At 36.2% G+C, this 22,591-nt stretch overlaps 1 protein-coding gene across 4 annotated transcripts in view; it reads right to left on the minus strand.

Moving 5' to 3' along the window:
* Positions 1-22,591, minus strand: part of LOC115214765 (E3 ubiquitin-protein ligase TRAF7) — a 183,542-nt gene that overhangs the window by 10,845 nt on the left and 150,106 nt on the right. For all 4 annotated transcript variants that reach the window (XM_029783789.2, XM_029783792.2, XM_029783793.2 and 1 more), the window contains 8 exons: positions 22,144-22,361; positions 14,822-14,895; positions 13,892-13,943; positions 12,542-12,597; positions 7,509-7,577; positions 5,831-5,953; positions 3,563-3,679; positions 1,902-2,018 (listed from right to left, as the gene is read on the minus strand). In XM_029783789.2, the coding sequence (XP_029639649.1) occupies positions 1,902-2,018; positions 3,563-3,679; positions 5,831-5,953; positions 7,509-7,577; positions 12,542-12,597; positions 13,892-13,943; positions 14,822-14,895; positions 22,144-22,361 (826 nt within the window). The remainder of the gene's footprint in view (positions 1-1,901; positions 2,019-3,562; positions 3,680-5,830; positions 5,954-7,508; positions 7,578-12,541; positions 12,598-13,891; positions 13,944-14,821; positions 14,896-22,143; positions 22,362-22,591) is intronic.

Consider the following 22,591-nt stretch of genomic DNA (forward strand, 5'->3'; position numbering starts at 1 on the left):
GGATATGTTTGACATAACAATTGGCTCTATGGATTCAGTGCAGATCACAGATTTAGTGGGAATTTATATATCGTATTGTCTAAATAAAGAATTACCTGAAATAGCAGGAAGTTTATAAAGAGATGATGCACTTTTTACAAAAGTAGAATATTAGAAAAATAAAGAAAGAAATTTTTTTAATTCTTTAGAAATATAGGCCTATCAATAACGATAAAAGATGAACATAATTCTGTTAATTTCTTGGACGGTAATGTTGGATATCAACAAAGGAACTTATAAACCATTTCATAAACATAATGAAAATATAAAATATATAAACATTGAAAGTAATCATCCTAAAATGGTAACAAACTCACTAACAAAGAATATTTCAACAAAAATAATTAACTTGTCAACCAATCAGAATATTTTCAAACTAAATGCAGACTACTGTAACTTAGCACTTAGGAAAGTAGGATATAAAGATAAAATAAAGTTTAATAAGTCAAGTAACGAATCTGATTTAAATAATTTTAATAACGCAAATCTAAAATCTAGTACTATAAAAGCTACTTATAAGAAAAATAATAATGGAAATTTAAAATCAAATAGAGAAGTTAATAAAATAACAAGAGTAGGCAATTGCAACAAAGAAAATAATCAGATGAACAATTATAAAGTTCAAACAAAAGGAAAAATTATAAAAATTTGTGCAAAAATATTGCACAAATTATAGTAACACAGAATGTAAAAGTAATATCGAAATTTCAAAAAAGCTATTATAACAGAGTAGTGTAGTAAATATTCAGAATAATGATGTCAAACGGAATAAAAAAAACTCAAATAGTACAGAACACTAAGAATTTAAAAGTTACTGAAAGGGAATCAACCTAATTTAAAATAGTTAATAGTGTAGAATCAAATAAAAACTCAGCTCAAAATAGATCAAAGATAATGTTATCTGAAAGAAAATAGTAATAAAGAACTTGGTGGAAATGAATTTGATTTTACCATGAATGATCAAAATAAAACTAAATCTGAGAGAAATTATCTTTGCAATTGTTCTAAATGGGAATCCTATTATGTGAAAAATAAGTGTAAGACGAAAAATGTAGCGTATAGATGTAAAGTTACATCTGAGGGTAATGAATACTTTTACATCGGTGCAACTTCACTAATTTTCAAGAGTAGACTGACAAATCCTTTGAGTTCATTTAGAGATAAAAATAAAAGATTCCAAACAAGTCTTAGTAAATTAATGTGGTCTATTAAAGACAGAAACAAAGACTATGCTATCAATTGGGAATTAATTTGTATTGCAAAACCATACATACCTGGAACTAAAAAATATGACCTCTGTTTTGAAGAATTTTACCAAAATTTTTACATCTAAGAGTAATATAATAAATTCTAGACAGGAACAAGCTTTGAGAAGCATGTAACATGAGGAAATTCACATTATAAATGAGTAATAAACATTTAAACAACAGAATGTTTTGAAATAATGGACTATAAGTGATTATCCACTCAAAACTTGAAGATAGTTCATGTCTAAATTAATGATCAACTCTACATCATACAATGCAGAGTAGATAAACGAAAAACTTTAAACAGTTAAATCAAAGGATACTAAAAGAAAGATCCTGAAGAAACTGCACTGGTATTATAGTAGGGTTGAAACATGTGTAGGTCTATGTAAAGCTATATATATATATGCAAAAGAGTTAGAGGTTATGCTATGCTACTGCATTATAATCATTATTATTATTATTATTATTGATATATAAATATATACTTGTACACATAGACAAAGATGCATGCAGGCAGACATTTACAGTCAGTCATATGTACACATGCACAGAAAGGCAGCCACAGTCAGAGACAGCTACTTTTACATACATACACACCTGTTATATACTCACCTTAATTGTCTGATAAGATCCACTGTACAAATGGTTGTTAGTGGACACCAGGGCACGAACCCAATGGTTTAAACCTGTTATTTCTTTCTTCAGTTCATGTGTTTGGGCATCCCAGACCTTAACAAAAATCAAGTAAGACAATTCCTTTTTAAGGGTTAACACATAAAAAAAGGAGTCAATTGCATACAAAACACACAGTAGGGGGTACTGTTATGTATTGAACTTCTAATCAATATGTAACAAATGCTGTACATTTGTTTAAATAATTAAAAACCACCAGTCACATGGCATGCACAAGTTTTATGTGACTTGTCCCTTTTTTTCCATATGTTGCAATTAAATCAATCAGGGACAACAGTTGATTCAATCTCTACAGGATTACAGTAGATGTTGTTACCCCTTCTCATGTGTACTGCTGTTGGTTGTGCTTCTGCTATGGTGAGATAGAAATTTGCAGTTTGCAGCTATTTGATCCTTCTTTCTATACCCATGCTTGTGAAATAAGCAAATTACAAAACTTGACAGGTACCATGGTGCGGGGTGGGAGTGGCATGTAAGACAAGTGGTAGAGTGGTGGCAAAGTGTGTATGTGTGTGTTAGTGTGTGGGGGATGGGAGTGACAGTACAAGGCAATATCACCTTTATTGTTAGTTCTTTGATCATTTATTGTCATTTAGTATTTATATTTAACATTATAATATGATATAAGGTGGCAAGCAGACAGAATTGTTAACATGCCAGGCAAAATGCTTAGCAGCATTTCGTTTGTCTCTACATTCTGATTTCAAACTCCACCAAGGTCAATGTTGCATTTCATCCTCTCAGGGTCAATAAAACAAGTGCCAGTTGAACACTGGGGTCAATTTAATCAACTTAGCCCCTCCCGCAAACCTGCTAACCTTGTGCTAAAATTTAAAGCCAATATTATATTTATATTGAAATTTATATACTACTTATTGTCAACTATTCATTGCAAATCTTCGTTTAAATAAAAACAATTACTTTTGATTTAGGTAGAAAACCAATATTTTTTACGGTTAGGAGTTAATTGATTAGATCAATCCCAGTTCTTGATCGGTACCTTATTTGATCAACCCCAGAAGAGTTTGATCCCTCCAGAGGGATGAAAGGCAAGGTTGACCTTGGTGGATTTGCACTTAGAACATACAGAGCCAGACTAAATGTTGCAAGGCACTTTTCCCATTGCTCTGATGATTCTGCCACTCCATCACTTTAATAATAATAAGAATAATAATTGACCCTGAAAAGATGAAAGGTAAAGTTGACTTTGGTGGGATTTGAATGCAGAACATAAAGAACCAGAAGAAATGTTGCAAAGCATCTTGTCCCATGCACTAATAATTTTGCCAGCACATTGCCTTAATAATAGTATTAATGACAATAATAATTTTCAATTTTGGTAATACTCCTTAAAATTTGAGGAGTTTTGGGTAAAATCAATTCTATTAATTCCAATATTTGATGAGTAATTCATTTTATCAATCCCAACAGGATGAAAGACAAAATTAATCACAGTACAATAATTACATTAATGTAAATAAAACAATAATAACAGTGTCAGCAAGAATTAGGAAAGGAACAATAATAAAGGTTAGAATGACAATAAGAATTAGACAAGGGCAGTCATAGATCAATCTTACTCGTATAACTTTGAGAGATCCACTGAAGAGCTTGTTTCGTGCTGAAGCCAGTGTACAAACAGGATTATCATGGGATTCAATAGCTTTTAGCATTTCTAATGTATCAATACTCCAGACCTGCAAATAGAATATTCGAATATATAGTGATCAACATCACTATACAAATACATATACACAGACTAACACATATATGTACTCTATATACACACAGCACAGTTACACTATGTTTGCAACCACAAACCAACAAGTAACTGGGCAGCAAAGTAAAACACTAGAATTCAAGTGGATTAGATGAGATAGGTTTGAGGGGGTGGTCACATATAAAAATAGATAAAATAAAAGAATAAAAATACATATAAAAAAAACCAGAAAAGTTTTTTCCAACAAAGGGCTCACTCTGAAATTTTGAAAGGCTTCCCTTACATTATTCTCATTATATTCAACTACATTACTACACTATACTATATTTAACCACACTTTACTCTATCCATACCATGCAACTATACATTATACATAAATACAGGGTGTTCAGTCTAAATTTGATGATTTTTTAAATGTCTTCTTTTTTCAGGAACAGTTCGATATATTGTTGAACAGTTAACAGCATTGGAGAGCATAAAGATTTAAGTTGTAGTGGAGAAAAAGTTAGTTGACATGGAGGATTAGAAGCCATCTGAATATTGGAAAAGAGTTACCTGTATCATGATGATTCATGCTGGGTGTCAAATTGCCAACATCACGATTGCTGCTCATTGCTTTGTAAACACAGTAAATACTGCAAGATGTGACATGGATAGCTTTGATGATGACTATGAAGCCATGGCCAGCAAGAAGGAATACAGCAAGCATTCTGACTCTGTCAGCATGCCAGAGTTTGTCCAACAACTTCAGGACAAGGTGAGGGAAGATCCAAGCAAGTTGATGGCCCTTCCTAACATCAACCACTCCAAGAGTGTAGTGGGTGCTTTTTACGTGCCACCAGCACAGGAGCCAGTAAGGTGGGGCTGGCAATGATCACATTCGGATGCTTTTTATGTGCCACCGGCACAGGACCCAGTCATGGGGTACTGGCGTTGGCTACAATCAGTTGGTGCTTTTTACATCACTATATCAAAATTATCTCATCTCCACATTACATGTCTCAATTAATTTGTAACAATAACATCCATCAACTACCATTCCAACTAGTAGTTTCCACAGTATATTTCCTCAGAAACAGCTTCTGTAAGATGGTAGAATATGGTGTTAGGGAGATTTGGCTATTATAGTTATCAGACAAAATAACTGCACAAAAGCTCCCAGTAACATGTGATGTTGGATCACTTATAGGTTTCAATGAAGTGTTCTATTTATTCATTGAATTATGATGAAGATGGCTGAATATTCCACAAACATGTATACTAATTATCAAGCAGTTTAAGGTGAACTTTGAATTAAATGTACAGTCCATCCAGTGGGGTCTTACACAGTTCCCCTTTACTTAGTTTCCTTGACCTGAAGCTATGATATAAGACTGTCTGAGGCTAAGGCAGAAGAATATCTGAAGCTATGATAGGAAACTATCTGAGGCTATGATAAGAGATAGGCAATTTCTATAATATTTTTTAATTAGCTGAGAGCCAGGATGGTCTTCTTGGTTACAAAGTGGACAATAACTCTAGAGATCATCAGTTCATATTCTGCTACCAGTAGTACTGAAACATGTCCATGGCTACAAAAGATACTTGATTCTCAGCGGCTGAGTATACTTCACTGTTCATAGGTACTGTAGGGTAGTGATATCATTTACAGAGGCTGTGCAGTAAAATTATTAGATATTTATATCCATAATAAAAGGATTTGCTAGTTTATAGAAGTGAGTTCAATTCCTCCAGTGGAACTCAACCATGACAGAGCAACAAGCCATGTGGATATGTCTCATGTATTAACATCAGAGACCCACTCCTACCCTTGAGAGTGGGGTGGATCTGTGATATTAAATCCCTAACCCAGCAGAATACAAAAACTGATCCTGATGTTTGTGGTGTTAAATCAATCATCCTTTGTATGGTATGCTACTTTATTGTAGCTGATATCCTCCAATGTTTAAGTTACAGAATTATACCACACCATAAAATAATGTGATAACTTGATTAAAGACTTCATCAATCTCCCAGGAATTGTCATGCTTTTTCCCTTTTGGAGACTTGAACTTAGTTTTGATATGACTAGCAGAAGATTAAGGCATCTTGAAAAAATGTGAAAAAGTAAATAAAATGAGTTACTCACAATGATGTTACAGTCATGTGACCCACTGTAGAGTTTGTTTCCATAAACACACAGAGCAAGAACAATACCTGTGTGTCCCTCAAGTGTTTTTGTACATTTATAGCTAGTACTGGTGTCCCACACCTAAAATATAATAAAGGTATAAATGTTAATGAAAATACCAGAAGGCGTCCCTGCATACATGGATTATGTCCTAATTTAGTAAATGTAAATATATTTCAAGGGGAGATTGAAAATGATTGTACTTCTAGTAGAATACCAGTTTAGAGGTCATTGGTTTACACCCTGTTACTAACACAGGGTTGTGATCATGGTTAAGCCATTTAGCTGAAAGCATCTGAATTCACCAAGCTCTAAATAGGTATTTTCTACAAGAGGATATTATTTGATTAATGCTAATTAAAGCAGAGAAAGTAGAGGATTTTTGTCATTCAGAACAAGGACATTTAAATATTTTGTTCTTATTGTGAAGGAGTTTCTAACATATAGAAGTCGTGGCATTAAAGATAACTCATTGTGATTCTCTAGACAGAGTACCTACAGGATTTTTATTTTAAAGGAAGAATACACCTGATTGGTTTCCAGTTTGGCACAGTGGCTTCATGTAGAGGAGAAGGGAAATAAAGCTTGTAACAGTGTAAGCCAAAAGAACCTGAACATTCTTTGGTACCATCAACAGGAATTAAACTGTTGGAAGCTACCAAAATAATAGAAATATTCAGTGAATGACAGATGAAGAGAATGTCCTGCAGAGAAAGCTGTATGTAAAATATAGATTGGAAGCCCAAAAATGTTCTACATTACAATAAGGTACCACATTACAGACAGATTGCTACATTTGTTTGTTCTATGTCCATTTTCCAATGCTAATACAGGTTAGATGAATATATTAACACGGCATTGTTTTAGAACTGGATGCTTTTCTGTCACTAGTCCATACCTAGTTTTCAAATAAATTTGGTCTTAAGCTGCATATCTATTGTCGGTGGAAGTATGTACACCATATATATATAGCTGTTGGCATCCTTTTGTCTCGGGAGACAATGGAGTTGCGCATAAACTAATGCAGTCTGGTTTTTACATTTCATGTCCTCTCCAGTTTTGTGCAGGCTTGAGCTAGATGTAAGAAAATCCTGGGTAGCCCAATCGTCAGGATTCCTCCCTAGACCTTGCTGACGTAGTCCAAAGCACTGCAGAACATTATGTTTGGCACCAGCTTGGTTGTAGGAGTTGCCAGAAGAGTGTTGAGTCGAACACTAAACTGCCTACGGGGCTCCACTCAGGATTTCTTTGAAGGTTGTCTCCTTTCCACAACTCTGGATAGGGGCCCATACTGGGTACTGTCAGCCTGAGCCAGCTGAGCCCATGACTCTTGTCAGGCAGGGTTGTCACTCCCTGAAGTAGTGAAGAAACATATATATATATATATATATATATATATATATATATATACCCCAGATATACTGTAATATCTATACCTAACACTTGGGACAATTTTTATTTCTTACATATATATATCAAATTGAATTTAAACATAATACTGGAGTCAATTGCAATCAATATTTCTAGGAACTAAAACTGTTTTTGATGAACATTGAATTTCATTAACACAAAGAACATTTTAGAAGTAAGAATCATTCAAATGTGTGGTTAAGAAGGGGCCAGGGAAAGTACGTACCTTGATTGTTTTGTCTGAAGATCCACTATACAAGTAATCACCAAAAACACACAGACACCATACAGGACCCTGAAATGTTCAACACTGATATACAAATATGTCTGACACTGTATTATATAAGCATACAATCTCAGGTATTAGGAATGAAGAAAGAATGGTAAGAAACAGTATGCCTGGCATTTGTGGCTGTATTCAACATTAAACAGGAAACAATTCCAAAGACCCATATTGTAAATTAGTTTGATGAGAACATAGCATTTCAGCCACACCTGCAGCAACCACCAGCCACATTCCACAACCACTGCCATACAACCATCAGTCACACCACAACTGTTAACATAGCTGATGATACACTACTGTTACAACTTCTGAAATAGGTAAATATATAAAATGCGAGGAGTATGTGTGGTTGGGGTATTATCTGGAGGACACATATCTCATTTCACTTCGCACAAAGTCATCAACCTCAGTGATTTCATTGTTCACAACACTTTGTAAACTCTTTTACTCATCCCATGCTAATACCACTGGTGCAACAGCTAAGTGTTTTACAATCAACCCTCTTCATCAATTTGTCTTATCCCTTACTCTTTACTCTTTTACTTGTTTCAGTCATTTGACTGCGGCCATGCTGGAGCACTGCCTTTAGTCGAGCAAATCAACCCCGGGACTTATTCTTTGTAAGCCCAGTACTTATTCTATCGGTCTCTTTTGCCGAACCGCTAAGTGACAGGGACATAAACACACCAGCATCAGTTGTCAAGCAATGCTAGGGGGACAAAGACAGACACACATATATATATACATATATACGACAGGCTTCTTTCAGTTTCCATCTACCAAATCCACTCACAAGGCATTGGTTGGCCCGGGGCTATAGCAGAAGACACTTGCCCAAGATGCCACGCAGTGGGACTGAACCCAGTACTGATATTGCACACTGACATTCAGATATTCCAAATGCTCTCCATCTCTTTCTCACCTTCTAAGCTCTACCAAACTGTAACTGTCATATATATATATCAGGCCATCTAATCAATGTGTATCCACATACCACGTAGTGTCCCTTAACTCTATACCAATGGCATGTCATATTATTAGTCAGAGCTCTGCCAGGTTTATACCAACCATACCTGGCACCACATGTGCTTCACTCCTGACCTGTCAGAAAGTGATAGCTGGATGATGGAAACTATCCTTTAAGGCAGGTCCCTTCACATCAGTACAACCAGTGGTCCATTCATAGTACAATTGCAGCCATTTAGGCTGAAAATACAGTCTACATGGTCTGTTTCAAATATCAGTTTCAAATTTTGACACAAGACCAGCAATTTCAGGGGAGGGGCTAAGACAGTTACACCGACCTCAGTGTTCAGGTACTTATTTTATTGACATTGGCGGAATTTGAATGTAAAGATGGATGAAATAATGTAAAAGCATTTTGCCTGGATTGCTAACCATTCAGCCAACTCGCTGTCTTAATTGACCATATTGTATCAATGCTGGTACAGATCACAACACCACTGCAAAAGCAAGCCACCTTCTCTGCTCCCTTTGCAGCCAACTCCACACTACACATACATGGCAAATCTTCTCCAATTCTATCTCTTTCCACTCTCCCAGGTCCACCACCTTGCACACATATACAAAGTGTGAAAGTATCTTTGCTCACTTCAAGCCAACTAGACAGCTGGCCCTGACAGTTGTCCCTACCCTTCCTTTCAAACACTGTACTTCAAAACTGGTCCCTACACTCACCAAACTATTCAATCTCTCCCTCTCTATAGGGCGTAATAGGTGATCATAAGAAACACATAACAGTATACCGCTTTCTCCATAAAGACAATCTCTCTCACCCTGACACTTATCCTAAAGGTTATGAAGACAGGTATTAACAATCTCTTCAAAACTTTAAGTCACTATCTCCCCTTAATGACCACAAGGATGGTTTCTGAAGAGCTAGATACATTCGTGACTCACTCCCCTCTATCACCCATCAGTGGGCTCTTGCCATACCAAAATTTGATGAAAGCATTGCTGTCTCCCTCAACACCACCAAAGAAAGCTTTCAACTGCATCTGGCATGCAAATCTCCTCTTAAAATATCTCACCTATATGTTCCTTCTAGCTCTTACCTCTTGGATTGGTATCTTCCTATCATATGCTGTGTGTTAACAGAACTCATTCTGACCCTCTTTCTGGCATGCCTCAAGTTTTTGTCTTTTCCCTTTACTTTCTTCCTTCTCTACATCAATGACTTATTGGCCATCACATTAAAAAAAAACCTTTCATTTGATAAAAAAAAAACACTACTCCTTATTCTTTCCACACATTTCACTAACTGTGCATCAACCACTTTCAACCAAGACACCACACCTACACCGATTATATATATATATTATCCTCATTATTTAATGTCTACTTTTTAATGCTTGTATGGGTCAGATAGGGTTTACTGTGGCTGGATGCCCTTACTGTCACCAACCCTCACCTGTTTCCAAACAAAGTAATATTTTTCTATAGCCAGATATTTTTTTTATAGAATATTGGAAATGAATGACACTGCTTTTATTATACAGACATTCATTTATAACAATCATGTGATGTCAAGGAGGCACAAGTGTATACACACTCAAATACACACACAGGACAGGCTTCTATCAGTTTGTCTACCAAATCCACTTATAAAACTTTGGTCAACCCAGAGCTATAATAGAAGACACTTGACCATGGTGTCACACAGCGAAAGTGAATCCCAAACCATGTGGTCGGGACTGATGTGTGAGCCATAATGGACCCCTACCTGTACATTAAATTCTTCAGAGCTTATTGCTGACTGTGTATGTGTGTGTGTGTAATATACATAGGATGATGATGATATACACACATCATCATCATTGTTTAATGTCCGTTTTCCATGATGTCATGGGTTGGACAGTTTGACTGGGGTCTGGGAAGCCAGGAGGCTGCACCAGCCTCTGGTCTGATCTGGCAGTGTTTCTACAGCTGCATGCCCTTCCTAACGCCAACTACTCCGAGAGTGTAGTGGATGCTTTTTACATGCCACCGGTGGCTGGCATTGACCAAGATCGAATAATGCTCTTTATGTGTCACCGGCACGGAAGCCAGTCAAAGTGGCACTGGCATCAACTATGTTCGGATGGTGCTTTTTACATGCTACTGGCACGGGGATCACAACTACAATTTCCATTTGATTTTGATGTACCTGACTCAACAGGTCTCCTCAAGCACAGCATGTCACCCTACGATCCAAGGTACTTTTGAGTGAGTTGGATATGCAACACTGATGTAAATTACAGCTGTGAACTCACTTTATTTGCTGGATCTTCTCAGTTACAGCACATCTCCAGAGGTCTTGGTCTTTTGTCATTGCCTCTGTGGGGCCCAACATTCAAAGGTCATGCTTCACCACCTCATCCCTTGTCTTCCTGGGTCTCCCTCTACCCCGGCCGGATTCCTTCCACTGTTTGGGAGTGGTACTTCTTCATGCAGCTCTCCTCATCCATCAATAGTACATGACCATACCAATGGAAATGTCTCTCTTACACACCACATCTAATGCTTCTTATGTACAACATTTCTCTCAGGGTGCTTACACTCTGATGTGTGTGCACATTGACATTACACATCCAGCAGATCATGCTAGCTTCATTTCTTTTGAGCCTACGCATGTTTTCAGCAGTCATGACCCATGTTTCACTGCCGTGCAGCATGGCAGTTTGCACAAACCCATTGTACAATCTATCTTTCATTCTGAGCGAAAGGCCCTTTGTCACCAGTAGGGCTTTCTGAACTTTGCCCAGACTATTCTTATTCTAGTGGTAACACTCTCTGAGCATCCACCCTCTCTACAGAATTGGTCACCTAGGTAGTGGAAGCTATCGACTACTTCTAGCTTCTCTCCCTGGCATGTGATGGAATCTGTTTTCTGAGCATCTGCTGCACACGAAAGCTATCTTCCCGGTTAATCTTCCTTTGATGTTGCAGCACCTCTTATGTTTCCATAGCTTATACTGAGTACATCTTATGGAGTTTCTACTTACACCTTTTCTACAGATCAAACAGAGCCACCTACCTGAAGGGGGTGTGTGATGTGTTCGCCTTCCTACTTACTAGAACTTTGGTCTTTGCAACATTGACTCTAAGGCCCTTTGATTCTAAACTTTGCTTTCACACCTGAAATTTCTTCTCTAGTTCTGGTAGTGATTTTGCTATAAGGGCCAGGTCATCAGCATAGAGGAGCTCCCAGGGGCAACCTGTTTTGAATTCCTCTGTTATTGCTTGGTGGACTATGATGAATAAGTGGGGGCTGAGGGCTGATCCTTGGTAGACCCCTACTTCTACCTGGAATTCTTCACTATACTCATTGCCAACCCTAGACTTACTAATGGCATCTCTGTATAGGGCCTAACCCTAACCTTATTAACCATTCATCAATCCCCAGTTTTCACATCGTCCACCAAATAAGGGATTGGGGGACCCTATCAAGAGCTTTCTCCAAGTCCACAAAAGTCAAGAATAGGGGTTTATCTTTGGCTATAAGCAACTGACAAGAAAGTGAGTAATAAGTGCCACATTGGTGGATGAACAACTTTTAATTGCTAAGTGCTCTTAGTACAGTAGTAGTGGCTTCATGTGATAATACTTGCAATTATTTAGGTGCAGTTAGAACAATACTGGTGATTTAGCCATTTTTATTAGACTAATATTGTTTTCACAATATAAAATCTCCTTTAACATCTTGTTTACATTCAGTTTAACATAAATGGCTAAACTGCCAGTAATATCCTAACTCCAGTTGAATAACTGCAAATTTTTATTTGTACAAAACCTGTGGTACAGTCCTAAGAGCACTTGGCTCTTAAAAGTTGTAAAAAGATAGTGCAAAGACAAAAGTTAATTGGGTTAAAGGAAGCAATCAGGTAGGGATTAAAAATTGGTTATTTCCCTTCCTTCTATTAATAATAGTCAAGAATTCTACAATTTCCTGGAGAAACTTTAACATCACTTACCTGATGCCCAACAAATGTTCCACGACATTTGAACATTCGTTGTGGATCATCATAACCTGAAAGTGGACAGACAACTTTTGCTTAGTATAGTTTACCATGATTTAAAAATCTGTGTGCGTTTATTGTTGTTTATTTTGAAGAAAAATTTGATTAAGCAAACCATATGATCTAAGATAGTCCAGTCGTCACTATCCTACATTAAGTAATACTAAAAGTTTGTATCATAGACATAGAAGAGGTTTCAGGCAAATATTTAAAATTTGTGCAAATATCTGTATTAATACAAATGAACAAAAGATATTTTATGTAATATATCTGTGAATGACACCTTTCATCTTTATTAAAGTCACCTTATAGTAAGGAATATTTTATATAAAAGTTGTTTAAAATTATGCCTTGATACAACACAAATAATTACTTATTTCAATTATTTCAGGTAATCTAGCTGAGGATAAATCAGAGGAGCATAAAACACACATAGATGTATACAGACAGATGGATATGTAGATAGACATGCCAATTACTACTATTTGATGAACAGATTCAGCGTTAGGAGAAACTAGGTCAAAGTCAAATGGTCATTTGGTTTATCTTGATATCTCACTCCCATTTCTTAATATATAATTAACCTAGTCTCTTTCTTCAAATTTGAATAAATTTTAGATTTATATTTTTTCCTTTATTCTAACATGTCAAAGTACTTGGAACTTATAGACCAACTGTTGTGTTGATATGCATAGGGTTTGTAAGGTCTCTGCATCCTCTATGAATGTTATTGTGACCATTTGACTTTGACCTGGTTTCTCCTAATACTGAATCTGTTCATCATATAGTAGTAATTGGCATTTAGTTGTGACAATGCTGTCTTCTACATAAAATTCCTTATATGGAGCTATGACATCCCCTTTACCCCATTTCTATAATTAGAAAATCTTTATTGTCTCTTTTCATTTGTTCTTCCCTCTCAGGACCTTACAGTAGTCTGGAACAACTGAATCTCAGTCAGTCAGTTGATGGGCTCCACTACCTCAAATGTTCTTAAAATTTAAATCCACATCTTTGTCTATGTATCTACCTTCTCTATAATGTTGCCACTTGATATGAAAATTTTTGTATTAATGGAAAACCTCTATAATTGGCTGATGAGTGCTCAGCATTTTAAAACTGTGGTAATACTTTCAACATTTACGAAACGATCGTACCAAATTACCGGAGTCATTCTTGTTGCTTATTTTGATTATATATATATATATATATATATATATATATATATATATATATATACACATATATTTACATATACATACATAGAGAGACAGACAGACAAATGGATGGACCATATCTACTTACCAGCCAATTGGACACCAATATTTAATCGCTTGTTAATATTAGAAATTTCTTCCTAGAATAAATGGAAAAAAATAACATTAAGTGAAACGAAAATATCAATTACAATGAAAGTAAAATTTTTAATCAGAATATAATTTCCAACCGTAATTAGTACTTTGTTCTAAATTGAAATTACAGGTATCTCCCCTGCTACATCAGTTCTGCTCTAAGGCTACTACAATGAAATCACTGCAGGATAACCAACAGCTTAGCCATTCTACATTTTGTGATTTTGTGTATTCAGTGTCTATATTTCATTACCATGTTGTAGCTCTTTATCATGAATCAATCAAGGAGCCACTATATTGCTATTTTTCTGATTAGAAATGAGAGCCAAACTTCACTTAAATCACAGTGTGTTTTCTTAAAGAAGTTACTCATTTGATAATGCAATTCTATACAAACTGTCTGAAAAAATGACTGGATAATCATGGCTGGAACTACTTTGATAAAAGATCTGGTTAATCAATATTGGCCTGTGATTAAACAACATTTCTAGAGAGAAAAACACTTTGTTGCCGTCAAGTTAACGCAATGGCCACAGTTTATTTTTTAAATATATTTTATGCCATATTCTATGAACCACAACAGTACTGATTGGTTACAAAATTCTGATAGATACCTGTAACTTGTTTGCAGAACAGATATATCACAGGAATGTTTGAAAAGCGCTATTTTTACCTTTTTTCTTGAGGAAGAAAGGTCTCACCAATGTTTACATCTTTTGTCTAAATACATAGGTGAAATATACACATATACATAGACCAACATACATATACATATGCACACATTCATATATCTCACAATGGCTGCATGTAAAAAAATAAATTTTTTAAAGTCCTTTTACCAACAGATAAGATATTTTCCAACAGAATAAAGAGTAGGACTTACTGCAACCAGGGCATTTTCTCTTCGATTATCAATTACTTCAGTCATAATACAGTTCTGTTTGTGTTCCAAGAGATCTACAATGTTAGCAAAGATTACATTTTAACACATTCGTGAACCTGGAAGTGATTGGACATACTGTATTTTATCATTTCAAGGAAGATGATGAAACATTTCTATAAGATTAGATCCCACACTCATAGCCAACAAAGGTTATGGGTTTCAAATATTTCAAAACAGGCACAAAGAAATTCTTGTAGTAAAACAAATTTCATTGACAGTAAACTTTTACCAGATATCTTTAAAAAAAAAACACTTTGATAAAAATCCTGTTAGAAAAGCTACATCAAATTGTGATATGCATGGTGCACAGAGAAATTTGAAACAATGGCATTCATATTTATTTTTAATACTCTCTGGCAAATTCAAGCAAATACACTAATTGCTGTTGTGTACATCACAAGAGAACAACTTCTGCTTTATGATGACTATGTTCACAACACACTTGATTCAGTAGTACAAGGGATTTGGGGATACTGATGTTTTGATAGATCATGTCAGCCAGAAGTACCTAGATAAGTGGATCTAAACAAGAGTCAACACTCTTTATAATTTCAGTGAACAAACTATTTGCTGATATCTGTTAACTAATAATAAATCATTATATGTGTGGTGAAAAGTGGGTTTGAAATAATGACTTGCATATTTACTCTTAATAAGTTACAGCAGATTCAAACATAAATATGCTACTTGGCATTGTGCTTATCACAAGGGAACATGTTCTCCTTTATAACAATCCAATATATATATATATATATATATATTATATATATATATATATATATATACTAGCAAACATACCCCGTCTATTGGAAGGTATAAGTTCATGATAGAACTGGAGCATAAAATAGTGTAATTCCACTTCTGTCTATGCTTAAAATTGAGGATTGTTTGACGTAGTTGAGACGTTAAATCAAAAATAAGTGGTATTCAAAAAAGAATATGCTTTATTTGCAGATATTGGGTATTAAAATGTGAAAACAGAAAATTATCATTCAGAATGCCATTTAATTGACTGGATGGCTGAAGAATCAGTACAAAAAGCATACACAACATTTCTATGGACATGAAGGCAATCTGTAAGAAATATGTTTAATTGCAATATGAAATTATCTGAGACATCTGGGAAGCTGTGCACTGAAATGAAAAAATGCTTGATTTTAACAACAGGCATTTGTTAGAAGATTAACACAACCTATAACACAACCAATAAGCGCAATAAGGGACAACCTGAAGAGAATTTCAACTCAATAGAAAAACTTTTGTAGGGCTGCCTTGTAAACCACATTTTTTGTCAATCTTTCGGGAGTGTAGTAGAAGAGATTGGCCGAGTTTCCAACTCTGGAACACCATACGTACAGCTGTCTGTGTGAAAAGCATGGTGTATTGAGGTCCAGCCCAACCACTTTCAGTGTCTGACCTTAGGCTTTGCTAATGGTCATAGCAAAGCTTAATCAAATGGGAAATTGGACTCTTTTCATCACAATGACACAGTCAGTCAGAATAGGTGAACCTCAGGGAATAAAAGCTGACTCACCAGTGCCTTTTCCTGTGATGATTGTGGCTTCAAGAATGTTATCCAACATTTGCTTAACAGCCAAACATGTGCCAGTGCAAAGCTGAGGAATATCCAAATTCCTCAAGAGTATAATAGGACAACCAAGTTTAATTCTAGGTTAATGCGGTGGCAATCCTGATGGTTCTTGTGAGTTTAAAAACTCTGTTGGGAAAATGTTACTTGTGTTGGATCAGTAACTGAATCAACTGAAGCATAGCATTGCTCTTGTGTAGGAAGCTGACAAAGCAGATGTGTTTAGGGCTTGGATGGTGGCTCTTTCACACATCCATTCCTGACTGATGTAATTGGTAGAGAGGTTGGGGTAAACTGTTGTACATAGCTCCTCAGGGCTGGAGACATAGTTACTGATGGTACTTATGTCAGCCAAACTGTTTATGTTGAGTGGTAAGCTCCCATCCTATAAATTTGAAGCAAAAGAATTGTCATCGTCTTGGTGGAGAATGGAACGCATGTTTATGGTTAATATTCTTGACTAAACAGAGTGCCAAAGATGAGAATTTTAAGGCAAGCATTTAATTTATCAGCAGGTATGCCTTTTGGGATAATAGGAAGGGTTTGACGAAAGTCCCTAGCAAGAAGAATAATGACTGCTCCAACGGTTTAGAGTTGAGTGCAGGTCTTGTAGCATTGTGTCGATTGCATTAAGTGCATTCTTGAGGGACATTGCTGCCTTGTCCCAGACAATCAATTTCCATTTTTGAAAGACAACTGCCTCATCAGAATTCTTGTTTATATTGGTGGTAGGATTCTCAACATGGCTGATGTTAAGGGGAAGCTTAAATGTTGAATGGACTGTTCTGCCACTGTTTAGCAGTGTTGATGCTCTTCTTGAAGAAGCCATTGCAATGGCAATCTGTCCACTTTGGTGAACTTTGGCAAGAAGGAGGTTGAGGAGAAATGTCTTTTCTGTGCCACTTGGCACATCAAGGAAGGGGATGCCACCAGTGGTGTCATCAAGAATTGTTAAAATAGAATTATAAACAACAGCTTGTTCAGGATTCAAAAATTTTTCTCTTTCTTCAACGTAGGATAGAAGCCTGGCAGCATTGTAGCATGTCTCCCTTAGTAAGTGCTGGTTACAAAATGACTCATTTTCTCTGTAAGGAAATTTAACACAGTAGTTGTTCAAGGGACAACCACCCATTTCCAAAATGGTATCTTCTAGGAGTTGTACATTACAGGTGTAAACTGTAAAGTTATGTCTCTTGATGCGCAGCAAGATTGCATAAGTATGTCCAAGCACATGTTGTCATGATATTTCTCCCAGAAAGATATTAAATTCGCAAGACTGCAATACACCAACTTAACAGCGAAAAGTTTACGAAGAGCAATGGGGGACTGCAACATTGATGTTGCTTGGAGGATGTGGTCACAGTGGTCATTGTTATCAAGAAGACCTAATTTGGAGCAGGCCTCTTTGAAGGTTGAACAAATATGGCTATTAACAGTATGAAGGTCTTGAAAGGAAGTTGGATCTTTGACAATGTGCAACAGAAAATGCAGGTGAAGTGAGTGAACTGTGTACACTCTTGAGAGAGCATCAGATTCATGCATTGAAGCAACCCTTTCTGAAACGCATCCTCACTTTCTTTTTTGCTAACAGTGGGAAGATTTAGTCAACATGTAAAATGTAGACAACTCCGCATAAAGAAGTCTTCTTACAAAAGAGTCTGAAGAACAAAATTAAAGAATCTAGTCAGGGTTGTTCTTCGAGGTTGGTTTGCAGTCAAGTATATTTTCTTGATTAAAATACACTCATTCTCCAAATGAACACTGAGGTGAATAACTGCAATTTCATGTTCATGGATCAGAAAACTGAATATGCACCAAAATCCCTCATTAGTAGAGATATAGTGTCCATTTTGGAAAAATATGACTGCATCTGTGACAGGATCAGGGTCACCGGGCTTAGCTAACTCAATAACTGCTCGATAGGCACCCTTATGCACATACTTGATTTGTATTGAATTGATTTCATGGAGTTGCAGAATTCAACGTTAATGTGGGCCAAAAACATTTTACAAAGCACCTTGTTGACAACAGATGGTGCCATCCATCTGTTGTCAACATTCAATTCTTGACCACAAACCGTTTTTATTGTTGCCATATGTCCACCCTCCTGTGGTGCCCTTTGACAGTACAAAGGATAGCCGTCATCACCAGTCTGGGTGTCATGAATTAGTTTACATGGGCAACGCTTTGTACACCACCCATTGTCCATACATGCAGACCTTGGATTTAGGTGGTCACACAGGCCATGGATCATGCTGGTTTTTATGATTTGAAAAAGGACTGGGTCTTCTTGGGGAGTTGGCAGTTCACCACTGATAACAGAATCGATATCTGTTGACATGAGTTTGTTTTGAAGCCAGAGGAGGATATGGGCATGAGGGAGTCCTCTCTTCTGCCATTCTACAGTGTACATGAAGAATCTTAATGGTCCAAAAATATATCCATGTTTTCAAATGTCCATCATTTTCATTAGCTTCAGATGAAACACACTAGATGTAATATTATGCCTATCTGGAGGATTTTGGCCATGAAGTAAGTGAGACTGGATGTCAACCCATTTTGGATTACAAGTGAAGGTGATGAAAAAATCTGGACAGCCACAGTGGCAGACATAACTGAGAGCATCTTGCATTTTTTCATGCACGTACCGGGGGCCTCCAGTGTATGACAATGGGAGAATGACAGAACATCCAACATTTGAAGCAACAACCTGATTATTTCAGTTCGCTTCGTCATGAAGATTGCCATATTCTTCTGTATGCAATTCCTTTTGATGGTGTCTTATCAACTAGAGGCGTTTGGTGTCAATCTGGAAAGGGAAGAAATGTGTGGAATAAATAGTTAGTGACCTAGCTAAGGAAATTTTCTGAAAGAAATCATAAAATAAGAAATATCTACCTTAGCAAATATGTCTACACAGTATTGATTGAGGAGCATCTGTGTTCTATGAAGAATGCTGATGTCGTTGTTGCGAACCATTAGCTGAAATGCATAAAATTCCATTTGTGAAATGGTTTTCTGTTGTTGAAGATGCATTAACATTTCCGGATTAAACTTTGGCAAGTCAATGCGGTAGCCATCGTCACCATAGCAGAACAGCAATGGATATTGGAAGGCATCATACACAGGATAATGTTCATTTATTTTTGAATGGCGAGTCTTGCCATTCAAGAACAATATCACGGTTTGAAGCTCACCCATTGAGACTTATTATAAGTACTGCAACTTTGTTGGTTTGGGGTTTGTTAAAGCAACCCTGATGCTGCCCTGGTGGAGTGTGGTCACCTCGAATGACAACCTTAAACTGATTGGTGTTAGCATCTCTACCCTGAAGAGTGGTTTTGAAAATGGTTATGTAGGGGTTTATGGCATGAAGCATATATTGAAGGGGCTGTAGAAGAGATGGTCTTGTTTCTGTAGCAACTGAAGCTCTTCATGCAATTTCCTCAGGTCTGTTCCCCATAAAATCAATTGCCATCTTGAGGAATAAGGGAGCCCATTTGGTGGTAAATTTGGTCTTGTAATTTGAAGGTGGGCATATAATTTCCATCTTTTATTGGTGTATGACCAAAGCTTGTCATTTGGAAAGTGGAACTGTAGGCTCTTATATTCCGAAGAAAGTGTTTAGAATCTGGATGGTCTCCGAGCAGCAGGGACTTCAAAGGTTCGGCACCGACTTGTAAATGAGGCAAGCTAACCATTCCACTGGAGCAGCATATACTAGTGGATTCTGTTGGCCACCTCATTACATTACAATGGACACATGCTGAAGAAATGTTGCCTATGATGATATGTGGGTGTGATGTGTAGTCCTCATGGGGGCTGTAATGAAAAGCCTTGTTAGATCAGCAACAGGAAGAAACCTTCAAAAAGACATAAGGACGCATTTTATGTTGAGAATCAGCCCCAAGCCTTGTGGCCCTTTGTTCAACAGTCTCTAAAGCACAGCTACTTGAAGTAGAGGCAGCATTGTGAGCACACCAGAGTTCTGCTTGTTGAGCTGTCTGTGATGCTCTGGTGACTGCAGTAGAAGCAGCATTGCGAGCACGCTGATGCACAAGTTATTCTTCTGTTTTGCTTGCCTGCAAGGGATGCAAAACAGATGCATTTTCTGTTTTTCTGGATGCTTTGTCAAGGCATCCTATTGAAAATCTGTAATTGAAAGGCAAACCAGAAAACTTCAAATGGGTTATAGGATTCGGCAATATGCGATGTTGACCAATAAAGAAGCAAAACTTGTGGATGAATAAGCTACCAGAACCAACCAAATAGTGCTTTTTTTGGAATGTAACCGATGATTTTAATCTGTAAAATTCGTAAAAATGATAAGAAGAATTTGCCAAAATGGCGTTCAATTATGCTTACTGATAAAAAAATAACTTGTAATTTGAAATGTTGATACTAATATTCCTTCTTCATAAAATAGAATTAAGGAATAAATAATGGGCATGTATGTGTCAAATCAAGTGAGTCACACAAAAGATAAAAAAAAACGCTCATTTTTTGTTTTATATAAGAAACTGTTAGCTAAAGTTTTAGATATTTGTCACCTAAATTTCCATGTTCAATTACCAATCAATTTGTCGTTTTCTACAGTCAATTGAATTTTGAAGTGAGAAAATATTCACAGAGTTGATTGATCGCCAATTAGTGCCATTTATTCATTAAAGTTAATATTTTATTTCATTTTTAACTTATTCAAAATAATTGCCTTGTCTTCTTACTCTTTTGTGTCAGCTTATTTATTAAACACAGAATGACATGCCTGGATGCACGTGTTCGATTACCGTTCATTCTAGAATGATATTGATTTTTACTGCAATCACATATGTTCTTTCATGAAACTTAACTGATGCTCTCACTTGTGATGTCTTTCGCCTTTGAGTAAAATTTCAGAGCAATCAGTTGAAAAATATGGTTGCTATAATCTTTTACACACATCTACACACACACACACACACAGAATGGGATTTATATAATAGATCACATATGTTCTTTCATGAAATTTAACTGGTGCACCCACTGTGACATCTTTTACCTGTGTTTAAAATTTCAGCACAATCAACTGAAAAATACGGCTGTTATAACCTTTTATACACACAAACAGAATGGGATTTATATATATACATATATATATAATAATAAATATTAGGGAATAAATCCAAATTTACAGGGAAAAAATCAGATTTAGGATTAAATCCAATTTTATAGTAAAATATTATAAAATATTATTAGAGACAAAACCACTATTTTGCAAAACAAACAAGGAAAGACTTAATCAATACATAAAATTTTAATAAATAGTCAAAAAAACCGCCACTACAATTGTTTCTTGTCTTGATTGACAATCTTCAGGTGGACTTCCAATAAGTCAGTTTCACAGATACCTCTACCTCCTTAGATAAAACCTGAGGTATCCTCCACATTTCACCTTCCCCCTATCTCCTCAAATTTAACCTTAGTAGCAAACTCCAATACGCACTCCTTCCACCTTTGGATTCTGGATACGAAATCTGCTGTAGCTTATCAACATCCTAGAAAATCTGAAAATTCCAAGGGCAGCAAGGTAAAGAATATGGTGAAATGTTAGAAAGCATAAATGTTTTTGGACATTTAACAGATTAAATATAAGATATGGTTAATGATGACGATATAAAAAAAAGCCATAACTGACCTACTCTCATGTCAACTGTCTTCTCCAATGTTTCAACCCGTTCTGACAGTTTCCCCAACATTGATCGCAAGAAACTAATTTCATGCTCCTTACTGTTCAAGGAGAACTGAAGTTCAGCAATTTTTTCATCTGTTCGCTGCAGAAAATCTTTCATTCCTTCTAATTTACAGGTTCGTAAATGGATTACAAGATCATCTTGGGTTCCAATAAAATCACAGCTAAAAAGTTGAAAAAACAAAGAAAATTTACTTTCCATCAAAAACATAGTGAAATATAGAATTACTGCAACACATATGTTGAACCTTGGGATAAGAATTCAACCCTAGGGAAGGCCTGAATTAGCAAACTTTTGATCAAAGATATTCCAACCACAACCAGCCTGTCCATATTCCAGGAAGTGACGTTGTGTTACATTATTTTTAAGACTGGAAGGTGCAACTTAGAGGTG

The sequence above is a fragment of the Octopus sinensis genome, linkage group LG8 (assembly GCF_006345805.1).
Source record: "Octopus sinensis linkage group LG8, ASM634580v1, whole genome shotgun sequence".
Taxonomy (NCBI): domain Eukaryota; kingdom Metazoa; phylum Mollusca; class Cephalopoda; order Octopoda; family Octopodidae; genus Octopus; species Octopus sinensis.